The 21,130-nt window shown below is 37.6% G+C and overlaps 2 protein-coding genes across 3 annotated transcripts; one reads left to right on the top strand and one right to left on the bottom strand.

The window, feature by feature from the left end:
• The first annotated feature begins 1,030 nt into the window (after nt 1-1,030).
• On the top strand, nt 1,031-7,536 carry LOC102225695 (germ cell-specific gene 1-like protein). The gene is made up of 5 exons (XM_005797276.2): nt 1,031-1,621; nt 3,469-3,516; nt 5,897-6,049; nt 6,211-6,322; nt 6,973-7,536. Exons 1-5 carry the CDS (start codon nt 1,345-1,347, stop codon nt 7,265-7,267), a joined length of 885 nt encoding a protein of 294 aa, XP_005797333.1. The 5' UTR covers nt 1,031-1,344; the 3' UTR covers nt 7,268-7,536.
• Nucleotides 7,537-8,606: 1,070 nt separating this feature from the next.
• On the bottom strand, nt 8,607-20,376 carry tmc5 (transmembrane channel like 5). 2 transcript variants are annotated; one of them, XM_023333175.1, is made up of 22 exons: nt 20,263-20,376; nt 19,788-19,929; nt 18,889-19,076; nt 18,179-18,253; nt 16,448-16,564; nt 16,232-16,334; nt 14,903-14,984; nt 14,551-14,811; nt 13,867-14,009; nt 13,641-13,785; nt 12,989-13,141; nt 12,635-12,801; nt 12,263-12,338; nt 12,078-12,175; nt 11,886-11,981; nt 11,721-11,796; nt 10,931-11,064; nt 10,670-10,843; nt 10,061-10,139; nt 9,818-9,910; nt 9,408-9,741; nt 9,230-9,322 (listed from the first exon to the last, which is right to left on the bottom strand). In XM_023333175.1, the coding sequence occupies exons 2-22, from the start codon at nt 19,859-19,861 to the stop codon at nt 9,318-9,320; spliced, it is 2,673 nt and encodes an 890-aa protein (XP_023188943.1). In that variant the 5' UTR covers nt 19,862-19,929; nt 20,263-20,376; the 3' UTR covers nt 9,230-9,317. The 2 variants fall into 2 exon arrangements, with proteins under 2 accessions (XP_023188942.1, XP_023188943.1); XM_023333174.1 differs by having other exon boundaries at nt 8,607-9,741.
• Between the last annotated feature and the right edge of the window lie 754 nt (nt 20,377-21,130).

The raw sequence follows: 21,130 nt of genomic DNA, 5'->3' as shown, positions 1-21,130 counted from the left end.
TCCAACATTCATGAGAAAGCATTTTTCCCACTACAAATTTTTCTGTTTTTGCTTCATTTTTTACTAAATGTTTATGTAAGACAATGATTAACAAGATTAATCAGAGTGAAGGCAAAAATCTGTTTTCAAGTGATTTTATTTGATATGATAACAAATCTATCCAAACCAGTCTGGACATGTTGAATCACACATTCACGCAAATCAGAAACTTCCAACTTTTGTTAAAAGAGACCAAAGTGGGTGCAACCCTGTCTCATTTTAAACTGGTTCTTGGCTTCAGATCTATTATCAGTTTTATTTCACCGAGCACCCTGAGTACATCATCTCCAACTTGATAGTACTGGCACCATCATGCTGTGGGAATGCTTTTCAAAGAATGACAAGGAAGGCCGGTCCGAATTGATGGGAAGATGAATCGTCCCATCGTCCCAGCTCTTCACATGGTAACCCAGGAAACAAAACCTGTTCAAGAAAAAAACAAAACAAAAAGCTGCGCTTTTGGAGAAGGCTCACCTCCAGCAGGACAATGACATCGACCTTGTAGTTGTAGTGAAATGTTTAGAAACAAAGTATATTGATGTGCTAGAGTGGCCAAGTCAAAGCCCAGACCTGCCCAGACTGATTTGGTAATCAGTGGCAAGACTTTCTAATAAGACTCAGCTTGAACCTTTTCGGAAAAAGGAATAGGGAAGAAAAATCAGTAGAGCATAAATATAGATAGAGCTCCAAAGTCTTGCTGCTATAACAGCATCTAAAGGTGGCTTTGCAAAAACCATTTAACATTTCCGCTTTGTCATCAGGAAAAAACAGTAATTAAGTTGATAAAATGGTAAAGCCATGATGACTTCTGTTATTACGCATTGCACGGACAACGTTCATAAAATAAAATAAAATAAAATAAAAAGGGAACCATGTCTTGTGAGCTACATGGTGGTTCGGTTGTATCTAGTCTCGCTCTGATAATCGCCTGAATTTGGCAAGCAGTTTGTGATGGATTGAGGGAGAGGAAGGTCCTAATGACCGCGGCAGCCAGACGAGAGCACGAGGAGAAAATCCCACACTGATGCAAACGAGCATCAAATCCTCTGACAACGTGACGTCCGAGCAGGCTCGTGGTGAAACGCGTGTGAATTAGGTGGAAATGAATCACTTTGTCTCCTGTCTGAGCTCCTTGTTGGAGATGTAACCTGTCCGTGGACAGTATTTGGCAACTTTTCGGGTGTCCAATGGGACCCTCTTCTCACCTGGTGCGCTCGTGCGTCTCTTCCACCTGGCACTCATGAACTTCTGGGTCCTGCGCGCGCCGCTGACGCTGCTGAGGCTCGTGCATCCCTCACGCGGACAATGAAGACGAGGACCCTCCTGTCGGTCAGCCTGAACTTCTTCGCCCTGTTCTTCGCCATCACTGCCTTCATCACCACTTACTGGTGCGTGGGGACGCAGCGGGTGCCCAAGCCCAAATGCAGCAAGCTGCGGACGCACCAGTGCATAGACTACGGAGTGAACGAAACGGACCCCAACAAGGTGGTGTACAGCTGGGAGACCGGGGATGACAGGTTCCTGTTCCGACAGTTTCACACCGGCATTTGGTTCTCGTGCGAGGAGAACATCCACGATGAAAGTAAGAGCAGGTCTGTGTGTGTGGGGGGAATAAATCACTCCGGCATGATGAAGAAAACTGAGTTTGATTCTGGAAAGTTGAAAAGTATTTTAGAATGCATATTTTTGTATCTTCAGTCATGTCATAACTTTACATATTTATGGATATATTTATTTTATGTGGGTATATTGTTATAGAAAGTTCTTGTTAAGTACTTTTCAGAATTTAAAAGCCTGTCTGAAAATCCCGTGTTTAATTTAATGTTCAAATTTTGAGCGCTTTTTACGTTCTATAAAATATTTATTTATTGCTGTTTAGCTCTATTTTAGTATCACAATTACGTTATTTTCGCACCCTAGCTGTTTTTAAAGCCATCACATGCTTTCTAAACTGTAAACTCCTTGAGCCCGTCTGTACTAAATATCCATTAAGGTTTTTTGTTGTTGTTTTGCACTTATCTGATTTTTCAGTCTATAAATGCAATTTATTTTATTAGATATTGAAAAAAAAGTGTAAAGAAGCTAAAGTTATGTATTAGTCTTCTTTGTAGTTGCTGACCAAACCAATAATAGTGCTTTTATGATATCCTAGACACTGTAGAAAATTTAAAAAGTCAAAATTATGGTAAAATACTGTGAGCTGGGGTTGCCAGAAATGTACTGCAAAAAAGGGGAATCCGTCCAAGACAAAATTGTTTATTGGTTTGTTCATCTTAGCTGCACTGTAGAAAATATACTTTTTCACAGAAAGTCACAGGAGGAAAAAATATTGCACTATACTGTTATATATTGTAAAAAAAATAACATTGCCTGTAGCTTTGTATGGTTAAAAAACATTTATAATATAGTAATTTTTCCAGTAATCTATTGTTAATGGAACAGTAAAGGAATAAACCCAGGTATGATAAATAATTTTTAAAACATGGCAAACCATATTAAAGTCTTTTATTTTACAATAAATTACAACATTATATTTTGACCAGTTGCATTTCACTTTAAATTCCTGGCCAGAACAACCACCAGTGTTGTACCACTTAAAACACAGTAAGTGTTTTGGCATGAAGTTGCACATGTAAGTTTTATTTATTTAGTTAGTTATGCTGACCTTTTATAGACACGTAAAGCAAACCTATTTGACAGCTAAAAAATAATTCTGAAAGAGCGAGACTTTTTAATGTCTGGCCGGAAAGGAGCTGTTTCATGTCTTTGCCGACATGTTTTCATCTGAGCAGCTCAAGTTAATGAGGATTATGTAACTCGGGGTCTTGATGAGTTTTTCCTCAAAACAGCTGTTGCCGCCCACCTGATTAAACAGTTCCACTTACAACAAATCCAGCGACATGCGAGGCCTGATTGATGACAGAAGGAATCTGCCCAGATATACGTGCAGAAATCCGTGGTGTCAGAGGTCTTTTCTCTATCCTGTTTGTTGAACTGCCACAGGGATGTCGCAGTTTTGAACATCTGTGATTGGTTTTACACTGCCTGTACTTTTCTGAACCAGATTGAGCAGCTCTGCCAGCACACCATCTGGTGACACTGAATGGGAGGTCAGAGAAGGACCATCTCTGTCATATGTCTTATCTTCCTTCTTGAACTTATGAACTGTGATTATTTTTGTTGTTTTTTTACTTAAGACTTTACCAGATCACACTCTCAGCTGATCTTGTCCACTCAACCTGGACTGAAACCAGGAGTTAAAGAGGCATTAAAGGCTTGACTAAAATCTGCAATGTTTTTGTTTGTGATCTTGAGGTGGTTTTCTTTGAATTTTGTCATTTATCGAATCTCAATCATGTCCGCATGTGGAAAATGTTCCTACAACACACAGTGCCGTCATTACAGTACGTTTTTCTTTCTGCCTTGAAGGTGAAAGATGCCGAAGTTTCATCGATTTAGCTCCTGCATCAGAGAAAGGTGACTATCTACTCATGCTATAAAAAGTCTTTTCTGTCTTTGCTGCTTTTTGTTGCACTTAAATGCTTCAGATCATCAAACACAATTGAATATAATATAATTGAAATAACCTGAGCAAATTCAAAGTGCAGTTGTCAAGTGATGATTTTAATTAATAATGGACAAAAACTATCCAAACCAATCTAACTCTGTGTGTGAAAAAAATCACCTCCAGTGTTAAATGAGCTGTGATGAACTAAATTTTGGGGGTTTAGTTTCAAAGGCTACATTCAGACTTGATCACTCTCAGACCTGCAGATATATTAGTCTGTAAGAAGGTTTGGAGACTCCAGTAATAACAATGCTGCTCATTATTGTCACCAAAGGAGGAAAACATGGAACAATGGTGAACCTTTGCAGGAGTCGTTTGCCTGCCAGATTAACTCTGTTTTAGTTAATCGACGACTCATCCAAGAACACAGAACAACATTTAAGGCTCTGCAGTCGACACTTGCCTTGGTTAGAGTGGCTAGAGTTCATGTTTAAACCACATGAAAGAGACTGGGGGTTGGAAAGATTTAAGCTATCTGACCAAAATAAACACAAAAGTTAAACTCACTTTTCCCAGAAAACATTGTGGTGATCCTTAAGACTTTTAAGAAGATATTCTGGACACTGACAGAATATTTACTGGTGACAGTCGAACATGATGGTGGTAGGGTGATGTATTTTTAATAATTCTCTCATACCAAGCAATAACATAACTTGATGTCCAACCATCAACTTTTGGCCTTATGGTCAAGCTCAAAATTTGATTGATGATCTGTGGCTGGATCTTAAACAGACCATTTATGATCAAAAACCCTCCTGACCTTTTCACATGGAGCCTGTACGTTTTGGTTTGGATGTTTTTACCAAGATACGAAATGAAATCAGAATTTATAAGCTTTTGTAACTTTTTGTATTTACTCAGGTTTTCTTGGCTGCTGATTTTCTTTTTATCTGAAATATTAAATATTAAATGAAGAGAGCATTTTGCATGAATTTATTTGCTTCCAACTGAAGCAGTTACACTTTCCACCAACTAGCAAGAGTTACTAAAGACTTATATTGTATAATGAGCTTAGACAATGAGCACAGAATAAATCCCACTAGTTTTCTACCTGGAACAGAGTTAAGTTGGATTTATAATTCCCAGTTAAGTGTTGACTTTCATTGTAACTGTAATGCTACAAGTCTTTAGACAAGTATCTTGTAGGTTATGGTTCAAACTGGAAGGCAAAATACTAAAAATTAAATGAAATGACCTGTAAAAATGGCAGAATTGTTTTTTTCTTTTTCTTTTATTCCTATTTACTTCATAATGCCATGTTGCTAAGTAGCCTTGTCGCAGAGTTAAAACGTGTGTGTGGCAAAATTTTCTGGTGAAATAAGAATTTAAAGATTTTTTTTTCTCAATATATGAAGATAGAAGAAGGCGCTGAAATATTTTATAAACTGTCCTCGAGCCAAAAATGATCTGACATATAAAAACTCAATATAGTCATGTGATACTTTAGAGAGAGGTAAGCATTCTCCCCTATGGACACTAGGGGTTGCTATTGAGACAACTGAATTGCGCTGGGAGGATTTATGCTATAGGTTTAAAAGCAGAGTTGCAGCCACGTTGGTTAATGGGTCATCTTCGATCAACTGGTGGCAATTATTAAGAAAATGTGGTTGGAAATATGGTTTTGTGTGTAAGCTCGTTTATCCAAATATTGCATCTAATTAATCTAATTTTTATAGCAAGAAATCCGTTTTTTTTAATGTGAGTTTATATTTGAATTCAAATGTTGTCCCCCTGCTGGCAGCAATAAATCCTTATGATCTGAAAGCGGTCATTCCCTTAAACCTTTGGTAAAAATGTGAACAATTCAAAATATTATCTGTATTTATCTATGCTGCAATCATATTTAATGATGTTCTCATTCTCAATATACAAATATGAAAAAAAATTACATAGTCTTTCTTAAAGATCTAGCATTTAGGAGGCCCCTGATAGTTTGGAGGCCCTGAACATAATCATAGGGCCTTGGGCAGGCTCTGTTTTAAATAATGGTGAGTTCACACGATTTTGGGATATTTAACATATTTCCTTTCTCTACCAGAGTAACATACTAAGCATTAAAATCATCAGCAGTCTGACATTATATTTTGATCTTCATATGTTGTCAAAAAGCTGATCGTATTTTCCAGATTCTTCATATGGCTGAAAAAGGACTCAGTCGCACTCAACCTCTACAGCCTAGAAATTGGTTGAGGTTCGGTGTTAATTTTAATGTTTTATTTTTTATTTTTTAGAGTTCTAATCATGAGTATTTTACTGAATTGTACTTGGTAATTACATATTTTTTTACAGGAATGCTGTGGCTATCTGTGGTTTCTGAGATGTTGTACATTTTGCTGCTGATGGTGGGCTTCAGCCTCATGTGCATGGAGCTGGTCCACTCCAGCAACGTAATTGATGGGCTCAAGCTCAACGCCTTTGCTGCTGTCTTCACGGTGCTCTCAGGTACTTTCAGCTTGTTTAAGATCAATTAAAATGTAAAACTCTACATTTAAGTATTCAAATGCATTTCTGGAAACAAATCATCCCATGTCTGAGAAGTTCGGTACCTTTTTTGACTGTGACATAAACCATAGGTCTGACAGTGGCTATATATTTGATCTCAGGTCTTCTTGGCATGGTGGCTCATGTGATGTACACGCAGGTCTTCCAGGTCACAGTCAGCCATGGTCCACCTGACTGGAGACCCTACAACTGGGATTATGGGTGGTCTTTCTGGTAAGACGCTGCAGCTCCACACCAGAAAACAAGTTTTTTATTTAAAGGTCCTCGCAATCTAAGTTAACAGGAAGTAAATCTATACCTTTCTCTAGCATTACTGTTTTCATTTGAGGTCAAGATGTCTTATGGCAGGATTAAGCTTTGGTGTCTAAAGCCCCACTGCAGACATGATCACAATTATGTAAAAGTATAATAAATCTTCTGCTATACATTATAGACAGTATGTGTTTAATGCAGATGCAAACAGACATTTACATAATGCTGTATAAAATGACAGCTTTTTTCCTCTCACTTTATGGCTTTGAATCAGACTGAACTTTTGTTGTTTTATGGCATTTGAAATTTGTCATGATCTGTGAGTGTTCAAAGCAAAACTTTGGATTATTTTGCTTTGTTTAATATTGCCATCACGATTAGTCAAAGGATCACTTTCAAAAGCTTAGTGAATTCTAGTGTAGTGCCATGACAGGACATCACCTCTGTAAAATCCAGCCACAAGTTTTCTGGCTACTAAACTGTGTTTTAGCTGAACTTTTTTGTAGCGAGAGTATAGTATATTCTAGTTTTCTTTCTCGTAAATTTAACTTCTTTCACAGCAGAATAAAAACACCTAATTTTTTACAAAACAAACTTGTTTTTTTTATCAGCTTGGCATGGGCATCTTTCACCTGCTGTATGGGCGCATCAGTCACCACCCTCAACTCCTACACGAAGACCGTTATCGAGTTCAGACACAAGCGCAAGACTTTTGAGCAGACCATCCGGGAGGAGAACGCACGTGAGGCGTACGGATACTTCCGGGACAACTCCTTGCACTCCATTTCTAAGTCTGTGGACGTTTACTCCAGTCAGTCTCTAAAAAGTGGCAGGAGGACTCCTATACCTACCACCTCATTGGACTTTGTCGACCTCGCAGCATCTCTTGGGGAGGAACAATGCTGATATGTTATTTTTTTGTGTTCTACTGTGAGGCTTGTGGGTTTGCTCTTCAACATTGCCTTAACTGAAGCAGATCAGGTGGCTTCATGTCACAGTTGATTCAAGTTGGGAAATAAACTGGTGAAAAAAATGGACAACTCCTGAGATCCATGGATGTACATGTATTTTATTTTTCTTTTTTTGTGAAACTGAATATATTGTAACATATAAAGAAATGTTGAGTTCACCCATACAGTTGGATTGGAGTGAGAGTCTTTCTGTTTCTCACAGCCCTGGACTGGGCCTGATTGAAAGACCAGAACAACCAATAGGCCTAATTGGGTTTTCAATGTGGTGAATAAAACACACGTTTATTGAAACCGGTGCTTATTCAACATTTATCATTTGAAGTTTCAGAATAGTTGTAGGCCATCTACCGCTATCAGGATACCAAGGTTTTAAAAACATGGAGTTCCAAGATGGTTTTCTATCATGCTGTGGATAGAAATATGGCACATAGAGTAACTGAGCTGATGAAGTAACTTTGGCCATGCACACTGGCTGTCAGCTGGCTGAAAGAAGGTTTCTTTGTTTTTCATCACTCATCACTTTGTTCTAAGGGTCGTTTTTATGTCAAGTTTGAATGTTCTCTCCATACACCCCAGCATCCTCCCAGTCAAAAAAAATCTTTCTATGTGGTAACTTCTCTCTCTGAGCTGCCTTCAGTGTGAGTGTGTGCATGAGGATGGTTGTCTGCCTTGTTGATCTCTGTGTTGGACGAGCAATGTCTCACTCCTTATTCGCTGGAGGTATGCATCAACGACTCTGCAATAAGTAAGCAGGTAAAATAAATACACGGATAGATTTTTAATATTTAGTTACCAAAAAAATCCTTTTTTAAAAACTTTTTCTTCAGCTCTTGTGACCTTTATTGGATAGTGATCCAACAGCAAATTGGGTTGCGTGACATGCAGCAAAGGTCAGTGGGCCGAGACTCAGACCCATGACGGTTGCTTCAAAGACTGAGGCCTCTGAATACGGGTCATACACGCTCTCCCTGTGCCGTCACTGTGCCTCAAAGTTGTCAAAAACGTTTAAATAAAACCGGAGAAACTCTAAATCATAAGGGTTTTTCTGCAGCGTCAAAAGCAAAGATATAACAAATCTAAACGCTAAACCACATCTCTGAAAAAAGCAGGGCTTATAGAATGCTCCACATCAACGAACTTTACATTTTATTTAGTTAATCGTTACTTTTAAAAAAATTATTTTCTATAATAGTTTCAATTATTGCACTTTCACTTATTCAGAACTTTCTAAAATTCTTGTGAATTAAAAAAAAGAACAAGCTGCTCCATCTCCAGAATCTTTTTATTTATTCTTTTTAAACATTGATGGATTTTATAAATATATAGCAAGTAAAACAATTAGCAGGATGTGCAATGAAACATTATTTAACATTGGATAAAAATATACACATACACACTGGCCAGAAATAAAATGCTCAACTGTACAAAGATGTTAATTAAGTTAAATTAATGTAAATAGTGTTTTGTCCATGCAAAACATAACTTGTTTTATTTTCTAAGCGGTAACAGTTCTAGATAACCAATATTAATACAATCAGTTAACATTGTTTTTTCTTTTTTAAAGATTGCACTTAAAATGGCACATGATAAACCTCAATGTTCATTTCTAATACCTCTACACACATCCATGGACAATACACTAGAACTAACATACTGTATACTCATATGAAGAGGTGAACCTGCAGCTCTTATTCCCTTATAGCAGTATCTGTTACTTTCTAGCTGAATTGAATAAGTTTCAGTAGAGAGAAATATCGGATATAATGGAAATGATTCATAACACAATATGTGATAATGTTTTCCATTGAAGTCTGAGGCTTTTGGTCAATAACCATCATCATATTCATTCTGGGCCTGTTGCCGGGCCAACATGGCCTGGATGAGAGCGCTGGAGCCGGGAGGAGCCTGGTTTTGCCCTGGAGGATGGATCCTCTGATTCCTTTCCTCTTCCTCTGCTTTCTGCCTGGCTTGCATGACTTGAATCATTACACTTGATACGGGGGATGAAGCATCATGTGAATCATCTTCTCTGTCCCTTTCAGCACTTTGTCTGACTTGGATAATGGAACTGTTACCTGGGTTACTTTGGTTAAAGTGGGTTGTGCTCCAGTATTCATCCCTGTCTTCAGCCCTCTGTCTGGCTGCCAAGCTCTGCGCCACCGCATCGAGGGAAGGAGGGTGTCCGTCGGTGATTTCGTAGACGTTTTCATCTTGTCTCTCAGCTTTCTGGCGGGCCAGCATGGCCTGCGTCACGGCGTCGGAGGTGGAAATGTCCGACGGGACTGAAACGCCACTGGCACGGCGTCTCTCCTCCTCTTCCAGCTGCTGGCGAGCGAGTAGAACCTGAACCATTGCGTTTGAGTTGGACTGACTTCCAGAGGAGCGCTCAGCTGAACGTCGACTTGTATGCTGAAGAACAAGACATTAGGTAAAGTACAAAAAATAAAAAAAACTCAAAACAAATGGAAATATGTGCAAAGCATACAGTTGTCCGTTTTTTGTGTTTTTTGTTAACTTCCGGACAGGATTTCTGCAGGTTCTGCAGCTTTTCTAACAGGAAGGACTTGTCTTTCCCCTCCTAATGAGTGAAAAATGTGAAGAAAAAAAAGTCAGACATGGTTGTAAAATCAGCACAAAATGTACAGTATATGATAAATGAATTGGAAAAAAAAGCTAAATAAAATCAGTACTAGTCAAACACTCATTCAGGTGGACAATTTAAACTTACATTAATAATCTGCCTTCTCAGAAGAACAATGAGCTGCTTTCGGCCCTGAATGAGCTGCCAGAAGATGTATATGATGACACTGGGGGACAGAAACATGACAAGGATTGTTCACATTTGACAACTATTGTGTAGATTCCAACTTAATGAACAACGTACTCTGCATTTAGAGTGCCTCGCAACAGCATCCCTAATCCTTAAACTTTTCCACATTTCATCACTTTATGACCATAAACGTTTTTATATTTTAATCAGATTCTATGTGACAGACCTATGCACAATTGTGAAGCAGATAGATAAAAAAACATCAATTTATGTATCATTCTTGCACAGTCGCAGGGTCGAGGAACATCCTAGCCAGGTCACCAGGTTGAACCCATGCATGCAAAGGAACAACATGCAGAAAGACCCTGAGCCAGGATTTGAACCCAGGACCTCTTTATTGCAAGGCAACAGTGATACCAGCTGTGCCTTGATACATCTAAATAAAACTGTAATAACTATTGTGCACTTTTTTCAGTTAGTCTGTTACATAAAATATGGCAAAAAGGTAACCGATGTCAAAAACCTTTTAAGACTCAATTAATAAAACATACACAGACGGATGCTTACAGGATGATGAGTGTGCTAAGAAAGTAGAAAATTTCACTCCTGATGACATTTTGGTAGATCCACCCAACCCAGTGAGTACTAGAATTATTGTTCACGTGATCTATCCACTCTCCAGTCACACTGAACGTGCTGTTGAGGCCCCGGAAAGGGCCACACTGCTCCGAAGGGGTCAGCCTGTGGTGGGAAATAGGATATCATCATATATGACACAGCATCAAGCTATAACACAACTTAGCAGCTGTGGAAGTCATGCTCATTTACCTCCAGGAGGTGTACGCAACGATGGACAGGGCTCCCACAAAGAAAGGAAAGAAGAGGAGAAAGATGAAGATGGTTTTCATCTGAGCCGCCCTGCCTGAACGCCGTGGAGGCTGACAATTGTGAGTCAAACTGACCTAAAGGAGGAGTGGATATACATATCGATGAACATTAGCGCTTAAATATATGAGAGATTTTAGCCTGCTAGTTTCTGTCTTTACTCCCACTGGAGAGATGGTGACAAACACATGAATACAGCAGCAAGAAAAACAACAAGCAGGTGTAATTCTACCTATAAAATGTATAATAGACCATACAATTTAAAATGGAAAAGTGGCTTGGAGAAGACATGTTGGTCCCTAGGTCATGCAGCCCTGGAGAGTGAGTCATATCTTCACTCAATTAAAGCCTAAACATTGCATCTATATTTCACAGAATAGAAAAGTTTTGAACTTGAAGAGCATAATATTAGAGGTCACTGAGTTTGTTCATTAAGCGTTTAACAATAGATCTACCCAGAGTTGCTTCGTAAATCAAACAAAGACCAATTGATTATCCTCATTATTGAGAAACCAGAGCTCCCAGTTGCATAAAAACAAAAATGAAATCTTTTTAACTGAGCAATGAAAGGATTTAAATTAATTATTGACAGAAATGAACAAAGAGTAACATGAGACCCTGACGGGTGAATAGTGCGGCTCTGTTGGAAGTGGCATTGTATCTGCCTTTTCTATCCAGGTGTGTCATTGTGATATATAGCAAGTTTTTCAAATCACCTTAAACCATCATTTACCTTTTTCAAGTAAAACAAGATGAAGAACTTGAGAATCTGGATCACAGGTAACAGAGGAGAGAAGTAGATTCCAATCCTAATAAGAGAAAAAGTGTAAACTTTTACTGAACTACCTCCTACAATCATCCAAAACATAAAAATAAAAACTGCCCCGTATGTTTTTACCAGGCCAGAGTCTGAGCATAAATGATTTCCAGGACATTTCTGGCTACATCGAACTCTGGTACTCCTAAACGTGGTTGTATCTTGGTCCCAATCACACTGTTACAAAACAAAAATGTATAGTGCAGCTATCATTAAAGAATAATTCTCCATGCTTCAGTGACGGTAACGTCAACGGGAAAATCTGTTACTCACTTGCTAAGAAACTCTCCAAACAAGGATCCCAGCATCAGAAAAATGAAATCGACAATGACCAAACGGTACAAAGCCTGTCCAACCATGGGCTCCCAGCACTGAGAGAAAACAAGTTTTTAATGAATAAACACACAATAATTTATGATTAAAAAAACAAGCAGTAAGGGATGTTGACAAATACATACTGTGAATTTCTGAGGCACTGTATTCATCCAGTAATAGCACAAAACACCCAAAATGGATATCCGGAGTAACACATTTCTAAGAATGAAAAAAAGACAAACAGGTCACTGTCTAGTGAAAGAGAAAGTTAATTAAACAATATACCATTATATCAGACCTGAACCTTTTTTTAAAGACTTGAACAAAGTCAGGGTTTATTCAATGGAGCATCAGAGCCTTGACGTTTCTTGTCACGATAAAATTACTAACGCAAATATCTTAGAAAGATTCAAGCCACAACTAACTACTGAAGAACAAATCTAGAAACATACAGTAGGTTCATTTTGTTTTAATGTCCTAAAGCCTTTAGGATATATGCACCCATAACACCTCACCTGAACAACAAGGCATAAATCTGTTTGCGCTGGCTGGAGTACTGCTCAAACTTGTTGAAGAGGGAGAAGAAGAGGGGAATGACCATATTCATCAAAGACACTACAAAGGGAACCAGGAGTGTCTCTGCTTCCTTCAGTGCGGACCATGTTTCGGTGTCTTCAACCCGCTGTAAAGATAACAAAGAGACAATCCTCAGAGATAAACACTTTTTATGAAACATAAAACACAACTTAGGATAATGGCACAGGCTGATCAGATGCTGTACCTGTTGCTTTTAGAGTCAGCCCAGGTAATAACAGTTTTTTGTTATTGGATTTCGACAACAATAAGAACATCCTTGCACTCTTACGTACCTCATCTTCGTAATGGCAGAGATAAAAGATGCTAGCTCCACAGCCAGCAGCTAGACCAGTGGAGAGGAGCCAGGAACCAAAATAAATCCCATACTGCTTCAATTGTTCAGAAGTTGTTTGTCGCTCCCTGTGTGCCTTTTCTGATAAAGATTCCTGGAATAGCAGCAAGACAACAAATATTGCACTAACTATGCATTTTGTGCTTGAACAGCAACAAATTATGTACTACACAAAAATATTTAAAAGCAACATGATATTTGGAGGTCTCTGACTAATCACTCTGCAGAAAGTTGATACATGTCCAAACTCTTTGCATCAGTATCTGTTAAACTCAGTTTGAGATTATTCATGACCTTTCACTCTGCAGCTGAGTTGTAGTTGTTCAACCATTCTTTGTTACTAAGCTATTAAAAGTTGAATATGCGATGCTTAGTAGTGAAAGATGTCAGCACCAAACCTTTTGCACACATGTTGCTGGATTTTATAAACCTGTGGTCATAGAAGTTATTGTGACATCTGAATTCAATTATTTGAATGGGTGGATTAATGTTTTTGGAGTTATAGAGTCATTTCATTTAGCTAGTGGGTCCACTTATTTTAAAGATTAAATGTTAACTTTCTCGCCAAATATCTTCAGAAGAGCAGGAGTCACCTTCAGCTGGATTCGAAGGTTGTTCTTACGCTGGTTCACTGCTTTCTCGTTGGTTATGCTGAAATCCCAGCTGCACAAAAGCTGCCATGCACTGTTTGAAGCTGGGTCTGCCAGGGCATAGTTTTTTTTAAATGAGCTCGCCATGCTGCATTGGGATGAAGCCAGATTTCAGAAAATGTGAAGAAATGCTGGAAGTGATGAACTGACTGAAGGAAGAACAAAGTACCTGAAAATGAGCACGAGTCCACACAGCACCATATAGACCGAGATGGTAAAGAAATAGGCGAGCTGCATGTCGTAATCCAGCAGGCCCCTAATTGTTTCATTGCTGTAGCTCCCGTAGTACATGATGGTGTAGTTGAAATAACCCTGAAGAAGCAAAAATATATGAACGCCACTCGTGTTTGGAAGGTTTTGTATAAATACATTTTTACAAACTAGAGTTGCATTTAGTCAGAGCTTCTACTATTTGATAAACTTATATTTGTGCTTGTAAGGAAACCGTCCTTCATTCATAGAGCAAATAAAGAGAACTATATGTTTATATCGTACCAAATCAAGATCTATTGTTTTCTTAGCTACAACAACATAATATAACATTTGCCATTTGAAAATGCTATAAACTAAAATTTATATACAGACTTCTACTGACTGGTTATTCTGAAGACATAAATGCCAAACTGAAGACGGTGAATAATAGGTTGGGTTCGTTTGCTCAAGTAATTGTATTCAGCATTAATAATATTCAAAATCTAAGATTGAGAAAACCACCCTTTATTAGGCTGAAGATGAGTTATTTCCAAACAACGAACTGGACCTCTCTGAACATCAGCTTCAGTAAGCAATAACAAATCACATAAATTCTTCAAAGAAGCATCTGGATAATTTCCAGACCTATAAATCCACTTACAGCTCCGGTGAGTAACTCCAGACCTCTGAAGCTCACGTTTGGGGATACGTTGAGTGAAAGGTCATAAACCAGGAGCGGGATGGTAATGAAGCCAAAGTTGACCAGGAAGGAGAAAATGTTGAACAAGAGAAGCCACTTTAGAAGCACAAAATAGTTGAGAACGCTGGAGCCAAATTTGCCCCCAATCTCCTTCATGATGCCTTGCCAAAGCTGCAGGGTCTGCCTGGCGGATTTTATACTGTAACCAAACCTTCGCATTGACTGAAGCAGAAGCAAGCAACACAAAAGCACACATAAGTATACATCCTCATTACATTTTTGAATGAAGTTTAAGTACAAAGAAAATACTGACCAGTGACATATTTTGAGAAAAATCTGTTAAAGATGTGAAGTGATGGTACTGTCCTGAAGACTTGAATGCCGTTACTTGGGTCCTGTGAAAATACACTGATATAAGATCACAGATATTTTTAACTCCACATCTCAGATGCAGTGCAAAACAGCAACACAGTCTGTATGAAAACCTTTGGCCCTTGTGTTGTGTAAGAAATCTGACTTACACACACAAATGAGTCAAACACGAAGTGATTACCAGATTGCATTAGACTGTATTGTTCTACTCAGGAGTTCCTGTCACATGCATGTTATAGTATCTAATACACAAACATCTCAGGTTCGATCTTTAACTTCTTTTCTTCTGGTCCTCTTGAATGTTTCTGGCAAGACGTTTGTGTCTAGCCATTACAACAGCTTCCTTCACAGAGAAGTATCACAAAATTTTCTAAATATGAGAAAAATACGACTTTTTCAGTATAGCTTGATGTTCATTATATATTAATCAAGTAAGGCTGCAAGTCTTACTTGAATTATAGGCAAATTCAAGAAGCCTGAAAATACCCTACAATGAGTCCTATCTATGTAAAACCTCCAATTGGTTTCTGTGTTAATCGAGTAATTGCATGTTTTATCTAGATGTTGATGTGAAAATAGTTCTGCTGGAAGAAGTGGGAAGAAAGGCCAAAAACTAAAGGCCAAACCCTCCAGGACAGCCGCAGGCTGCCCTCCAGGGCACTCAGAGGCCAGGGGTGTTTCAGCAGGAGGTCTAGAAAAGGTCATGCAGGAGCTTTCAGTTTTGTGGCCAACTATTTTATAAATGCCCCGAATCTCTCCTTGCTTCAGTAGTGTCAAACTCATTGTCACTTCAGGCCACATCAAGATGATGAATGTCCTCAAAGAGCCAGTAGTGGCTGAAAGTACTGATAAAACTATCGTTTCATAAACTCTTAAAATATTAATGGTTGTTTCCACATTTGATGAAATTTGTCTCTGAAATTTAAATAATATGAAACATCTTTTCACACTGATGTAATTTCACTCTATGAAAATAAAGAACATATAAGCACAAAGCTCTTATCTTCAAGTTCTATTTATTTTGTTGGTTCTCTGCAGTCCATAGGGTTACATAAATCACTATGGTGGGCCGGATTTGGCCCACAGACCTTGAGTTTGATACGTGTGCTCTAGAGCTTTAAGTACAAGATCACAATGGAAATAATTGAAACAAACAAGTATTTGCATAAGCCTGGTTTTATGGTACCCCAACAGGTTTGATGATTAACTGAGTGCATTGGAATGACTGCAGCAAGGGATTGTTTATGACCCTTTACTACTCTCCACAAACCTGACGTGTTTCTTCTCTTCAAAGCTCACAGGCAGCTCCCGGATCTTCCTGATTTGCTCCGTTGTCGACAGGGCAACAAGCTCCTTGATGAGGTTTTGTTCCTCTGTCAGACAAGAAACAACAAGATGGCTCTTTCAAAGAAACATCGCCCAGTATGCAGATCGGGTGACGCACTTTGCACTCACTGTAACCAAACACCCAGTGATGGGCTCGTACCATTTTCCATCTCGCTCTTGATGGCATCTTCTGTGAAAGCCGCATGGGCAGGATCAGCATTAGGAAACATACTCATCCGTCTCATTGTTACTCCTCTCCATCTCATTGTCATGTTGCCTGCATAAATGTGAGGGGGAAAAAGACCAGATGTGTTCATGGCTGAGTATTGACAATGCTGATATTTACATCAGTTCATAAATTCATTTATTATTGCTGTATTTTTTATAGAATTCTTGTCTTTTTTTTATTTTTTTATTTTTTTACTCTAACCTATGCATTTTTTGAGGTAGTCCTGTTGGCAATAATGCACTGATAAAGATCCTTAAAGAGCAGGAAGTCAGAGTAAGCATACTTGTTTGAGAACTTATGTGGCAACTTTTATGCCACATTATCTTTATTTCTGATTAAAAGCTGTGATAGTGAAACTGTTTGCGCCACACTGCATTTAAATATTACTGTGCCAAATGTGTCACTTGATTGATAATATTTCTAAGTAGGGCAAGTGTAGTAGCATGTTTATAGATAATCATTTTGATGATTTTATCCTCTGGATTAAGTAAAATCTGGTTATATCAGATGCTCTAAAATATTCACCTTATTCATATTTTTTTACTTTGTAAGTGCCAAATGAGGAATTACTAAAAAACTTTTTATCTCCTGTGTGAGAGTTCTGGTTTGGTTTGTCTCTGAACCTTTTGGAAATCAACATTTTTGGAAGAAATATGAAAAGCTGCCAAAAAACTACACTTTAAATAATTTCTCACAGTTTACACAGCATAATATACTGTACATAGCCTGTGTATGTACAGTATATTTTAAGGAACTATAAGCAATCTGTGTCATTTTGTGTAAGCCTGCTTAGTCAGATTAAAATGGTCAAGGGATCAATAAAGGCATCTGAATAAGTCAAAACTGCCTGTACAAAAACTTCACAGCATCATTCAACCAGTGTGATCCATTATAACAAACAAAAATGTAAAAAATGAATATAAATTGTTAACGTTTTAGGACTATAATGTAATTGTAAAGGTATTTATAGTATAACAAAAGTCACAAAGCCAAAGCAAATGACTGCTTACCATATGTCCATTTGCTAACATTATACTTTTATCAGATTAATGCATATTTTCCCTGTGATCCATGGTGTATGATATGCTTCTTTTGTAAATAGTTCTCCAGCATTAGCCTTTTCTGCCTTCAATGGTGTAGTATACCTGATCTGATCTACTTTCATTTTCAACTGTCCAGCATATCGAGGTGAGTGAATCCTCGTTTCTGCAGACAGCATACTGTCATCTAGTCCTCTATACATTTTAGGCTTGCAGTACAAATTAAAGTCCTGTCACCTTAAAAGACACTTGGTGACCGCAAAAGCTGAATATGGAAATCCTTCAGGACTTATTTCACATAATATAATTTATTTCTTCACATAAACGTGTTTTTAGATATGACAAAATGTATGGTAAGATAAGACATAGTGTGTACATAAATCAAAATTAAGTTCAATCTGCTTTATTTTCTCTGCCAGCTTCCTTGTTCTCATTGATAGTTAGTGTCTAGGTTCTGCATTAATGATTATCCAGTGGGGATTTCTAAGGAGGTTAATAATCTAAGAGAAGCTCCTGGTACACAGAACTTAATGTGCATTCAGCAAAAATATCACAAAAAATCCTAAATTAATACATTTAGTGATTAAAACATCAGAAGGACAAAATTGGTGAAACACACTACCTGAAATTGAAGAATGAAGTTGAACAGGTGGTAGGCGGTCATACTGAGAATCTGGGTCAATCTGACTTGTGTTATCTGAATGATAAAGTGCGGAGAAAAGAAAGAATTCAAATAAAATGGTTACAAAGAGACACAGAGGTAAGAAAGCAATCAGCCACTAGCTAAACATGACTAGAAGCTTGAAGGGATTTGAAGATCCACATAAAAAAGAAGGGTAAAATAATTATTTACATAAGGGAAAATCAAGAGTACAGAAGGAAAAGATTACAATGTTAGCAATATTACCAAAAATGCATATTAGCATCAAATATCAAACTTATTCTTTATTCTCAGCTTTTGCAACTTGAATTAAACAGACTTTATTGCATGTAGAAATAAAGGTATTCTAAATGCATAAATGTTAGTTTTTTATTCCATGACTGTGCGTTAGCTTAAAGCCAGCATATTCATTGTTCAACCCAAAGGACAGATTTTAAATCTTTGCCCTGTTAAAGTAACAAACAGTTACTTTGTTACTTTAACAAAGTAACAAAGTAACCCTGTTAAAGTAACAGGGTAACTTTAACAAAGTTACTTTAACAGGGCAAGTCTTTGCAGACTTTGCAGTCTCTTCGGTTCTTTTGACTTTATATTGGTGAAATAATGCTTTGTGAAGGCAACAAAAAACAAGGTCTAATTTTATCTTCGCAGCTCAGTTGGGATTCACTTACTGGGGTTTTGCTGCAACGGAGGACTTCCCAGGCGTGTGGAGATGAGCCCCATGGGGACGTTTTCTCTCCTAGTCCAACCATCCCCGGCTGCTCCCCACTCACCATTATCTCCGGGCTCAACATTATGCCCCCACTGGGCTGGGTCTACTCTCGCATACGGATTGGTATGCTGGTGTTTCCTGGAAGACCTGAATGCCAAAAGATAAATTGCTCCCATTCAGCTTGCTACATTGTAAAAAAAAAAAAAAAGTCTCTAATTTATGGTAAAATACTGGCAGCTGCGGTTGCCAGAATTTTTCCATATAAATAAGATATAATATGTGAATCTTTTACCGTATATTTACAGTAAAATCCATAAATAAATTCTGGCAATCAAAGCCGCCAGTATTTTAACGTAAATTAGAGACTTTTCTTTTTTTTTTACTTTGTATGTTTTGTTTTTGTTTTTATAACGTAAGACTTTGGTCATGTTTTAGCACTAGATTTCATGCAACACAGAAATTAAAGTCTTAATAAAAAACTTCGTGTTTTTCAAATATTTGTACATCAGTGGGGAAGGCTTTACAGTGAAACTTATTTGTTACATTAATTTCCTCCTTTCATTTTTACATGTGCTGTTGGCTTGCCAGTCTTTACTATAATTAAGAATTTTAGTGTTACAGTAAGCAAGTTATGCCTTCCTACAAACATGACCTTTGAGTTCGTATCATAAAACTTAGAGTAGAAAAATACAACTTCATCACTGCATATTTCTTTAGGATATTCAATTTAGTCTCCTGGGTTTCAGTAATATAAAATATTGCAGGATTTTTAGACAGAACTTTATAAAATTAGAGAACACTCCAACACAAAAAGAGAGAAAAGGACATTGCTTCGACAGAAAAGTTGGTCATACAAACCTCCTGTCAATTTCCAGAGTCTCACTGTCATGGTAGGCTGGGTTGAAAACTCCACCATTACTGTAACTCGTCATTAGATCCTTAAAAGCAGACCCTTTAATTCTTCAAAAAGTGGGAGTTTTCATCAAGTCCTGATTACGTCCTGCGAAAAAGAGGACAAAACAGTCAAATGAACTGAATAAAACATTTTCCGTCTATTTTCATTTGAATATTTCCCTCCTTATTAAGTTGCCCTCATTCAGCTTTAATATAGCCTAAACAAACAGTGTCACATGTTTAAGCCAAGTGAGTTTAAGCAGAGTGACAGCTATATTGTTTGAGGAAAGCATGTGTAATTTAATCTTCTGCTCTAATCCGCATCTGTTCATCATTAATTCATTGAGGAGGATTGGTTTCTGCCACACATAGGGCCAAATAGGTTCTGACAGAAATACAGCTACATTAAATAAAAACATTATTTTTAAACTCTTCTTACCTTTTAGTGATCCAGTGGAAACTGTATGAAAATATTGTTGTAGTTAAGGTCTTTGGACTCCTGCGGTCCATGCAGGACAAACCTGATGTGCGCCTGTGAGCCAACCTGGGGCATACTGCGTGAGAGAGATAATATATTCTCTGTCTACCAGGAAGTGTGATCTTGTAAAGTTAAAAGTCCACTCCTGAATATTACAAGCGTGTCTATGACAGATCGACATGTGAAAAACAATTATACATGTTAGCTAACATTTAAAGGGTTTCCTTATTGAGACTTTAGTGAGCTTCTTAGAGTTCAGAGTGTGGTACTGCAAAAGTACTTATCGCTTAGTGACAAGAATCTTTAACAAGTAAAGGAAATGCATAACTAAGAGTCACATTCCCCACAAAGAGAAAATGTCTTAGAAATTGGACAATATGAGCATGTAATAACTATCTGTAACATAAACACAAGGCAATGGTCTGTCTAAAAGAAAATAACTAAAGACTTTTGAAGCACTGATACCAAACTAGTTTACAGACCTAGAAAATATGCAAATGTATACAAACCTACCTGGTACATTAATATCCCTATGTACTGTACTCATAGTTAGGCTCAAAATTATTCATACATCTGGCAGATTTAGATATAAAGTATACAAACTGGGGTTGTTTGCCCGCGGCGCCAAACAGGCGGTTTTGTATATGTCTGGGTGTAATTAATCGATATAATGTGAGTTGAATTATGGATGAACTTTTCTATATTTTTTATTTAATTGAAGATATGACTATACTAAATATGTCATTTTTAAAAATATGAATACAGAAAACAATTAAATATATTTAAATTGAAGTAAAAGAGCATAAATTTACTAGGAATTAAAATTGCC

This window comes from Xiphophorus maculatus, chromosome 5 (assembly GCF_002775205.1).
Source record: "Xiphophorus maculatus strain JP 163 A chromosome 5, X_maculatus-5.0-male, whole genome shotgun sequence".
NCBI classification, from domain to species: Eukaryota; Metazoa; Chordata; class Actinopteri; order Cyprinodontiformes; family Poeciliidae; genus Xiphophorus; species Xiphophorus maculatus.
The sequence above is the reverse complement of the archived record's forward strand: the minus strand, read 5'-3'. Positions and strand labels throughout refer to the sequence as shown.

What these genes read in the sequence shown, in the direction of transcription:
- LOC102225695 (XM_005797276.2), top strand. Translation starts at nt 1,345, where the DNA reads ATGAAGACGAGGACCCTCCTGTCGGTCAGCCTGAACTTCTTCGCCCTG. An exon ending in AGCTCCTGCATCAGAGAAAG is followed by an intron (nt 3,517 to 5,896) that starts GTGACTATCTAC and finishes ATTTTTTTACAG; the next exon opens with GAATGCTGTGGCTATCTGTG. An exon ending in TGTCTTCACGGTGCTCTCAG is followed by an intron (nt 6,050 to 6,210) that starts GTACTTTCAGCT and finishes ATTTGATCTCAG; the next exon opens with GTCTTCTTGGCATGGTGGCT.
- tmc5 (XM_023333174.1), bottom strand. Translation starts at nt 19,861, where the DNA reads ATGACGAGTTACAGTAATGGTGGAGTTTTCAACCCAGCCTACCATGAC. An exon ending in TCCGTTGCAGCAAAACCCCA is followed by an intron (nt 18,254 to 18,888) that starts GTAAGTGAATCC and finishes TTTATCATTCAG; the next exon opens with ATAACACAAGTCAGATTGAC. An exon ending in GTTGCGTACACCTCCTGGAG is followed by an intron (nt 10,844 to 10,930) that starts GTAAATGAGCAT and finishes TTCCCACCACAG; the next exon opens with GCTGACCCCTTCGGAGCAGT.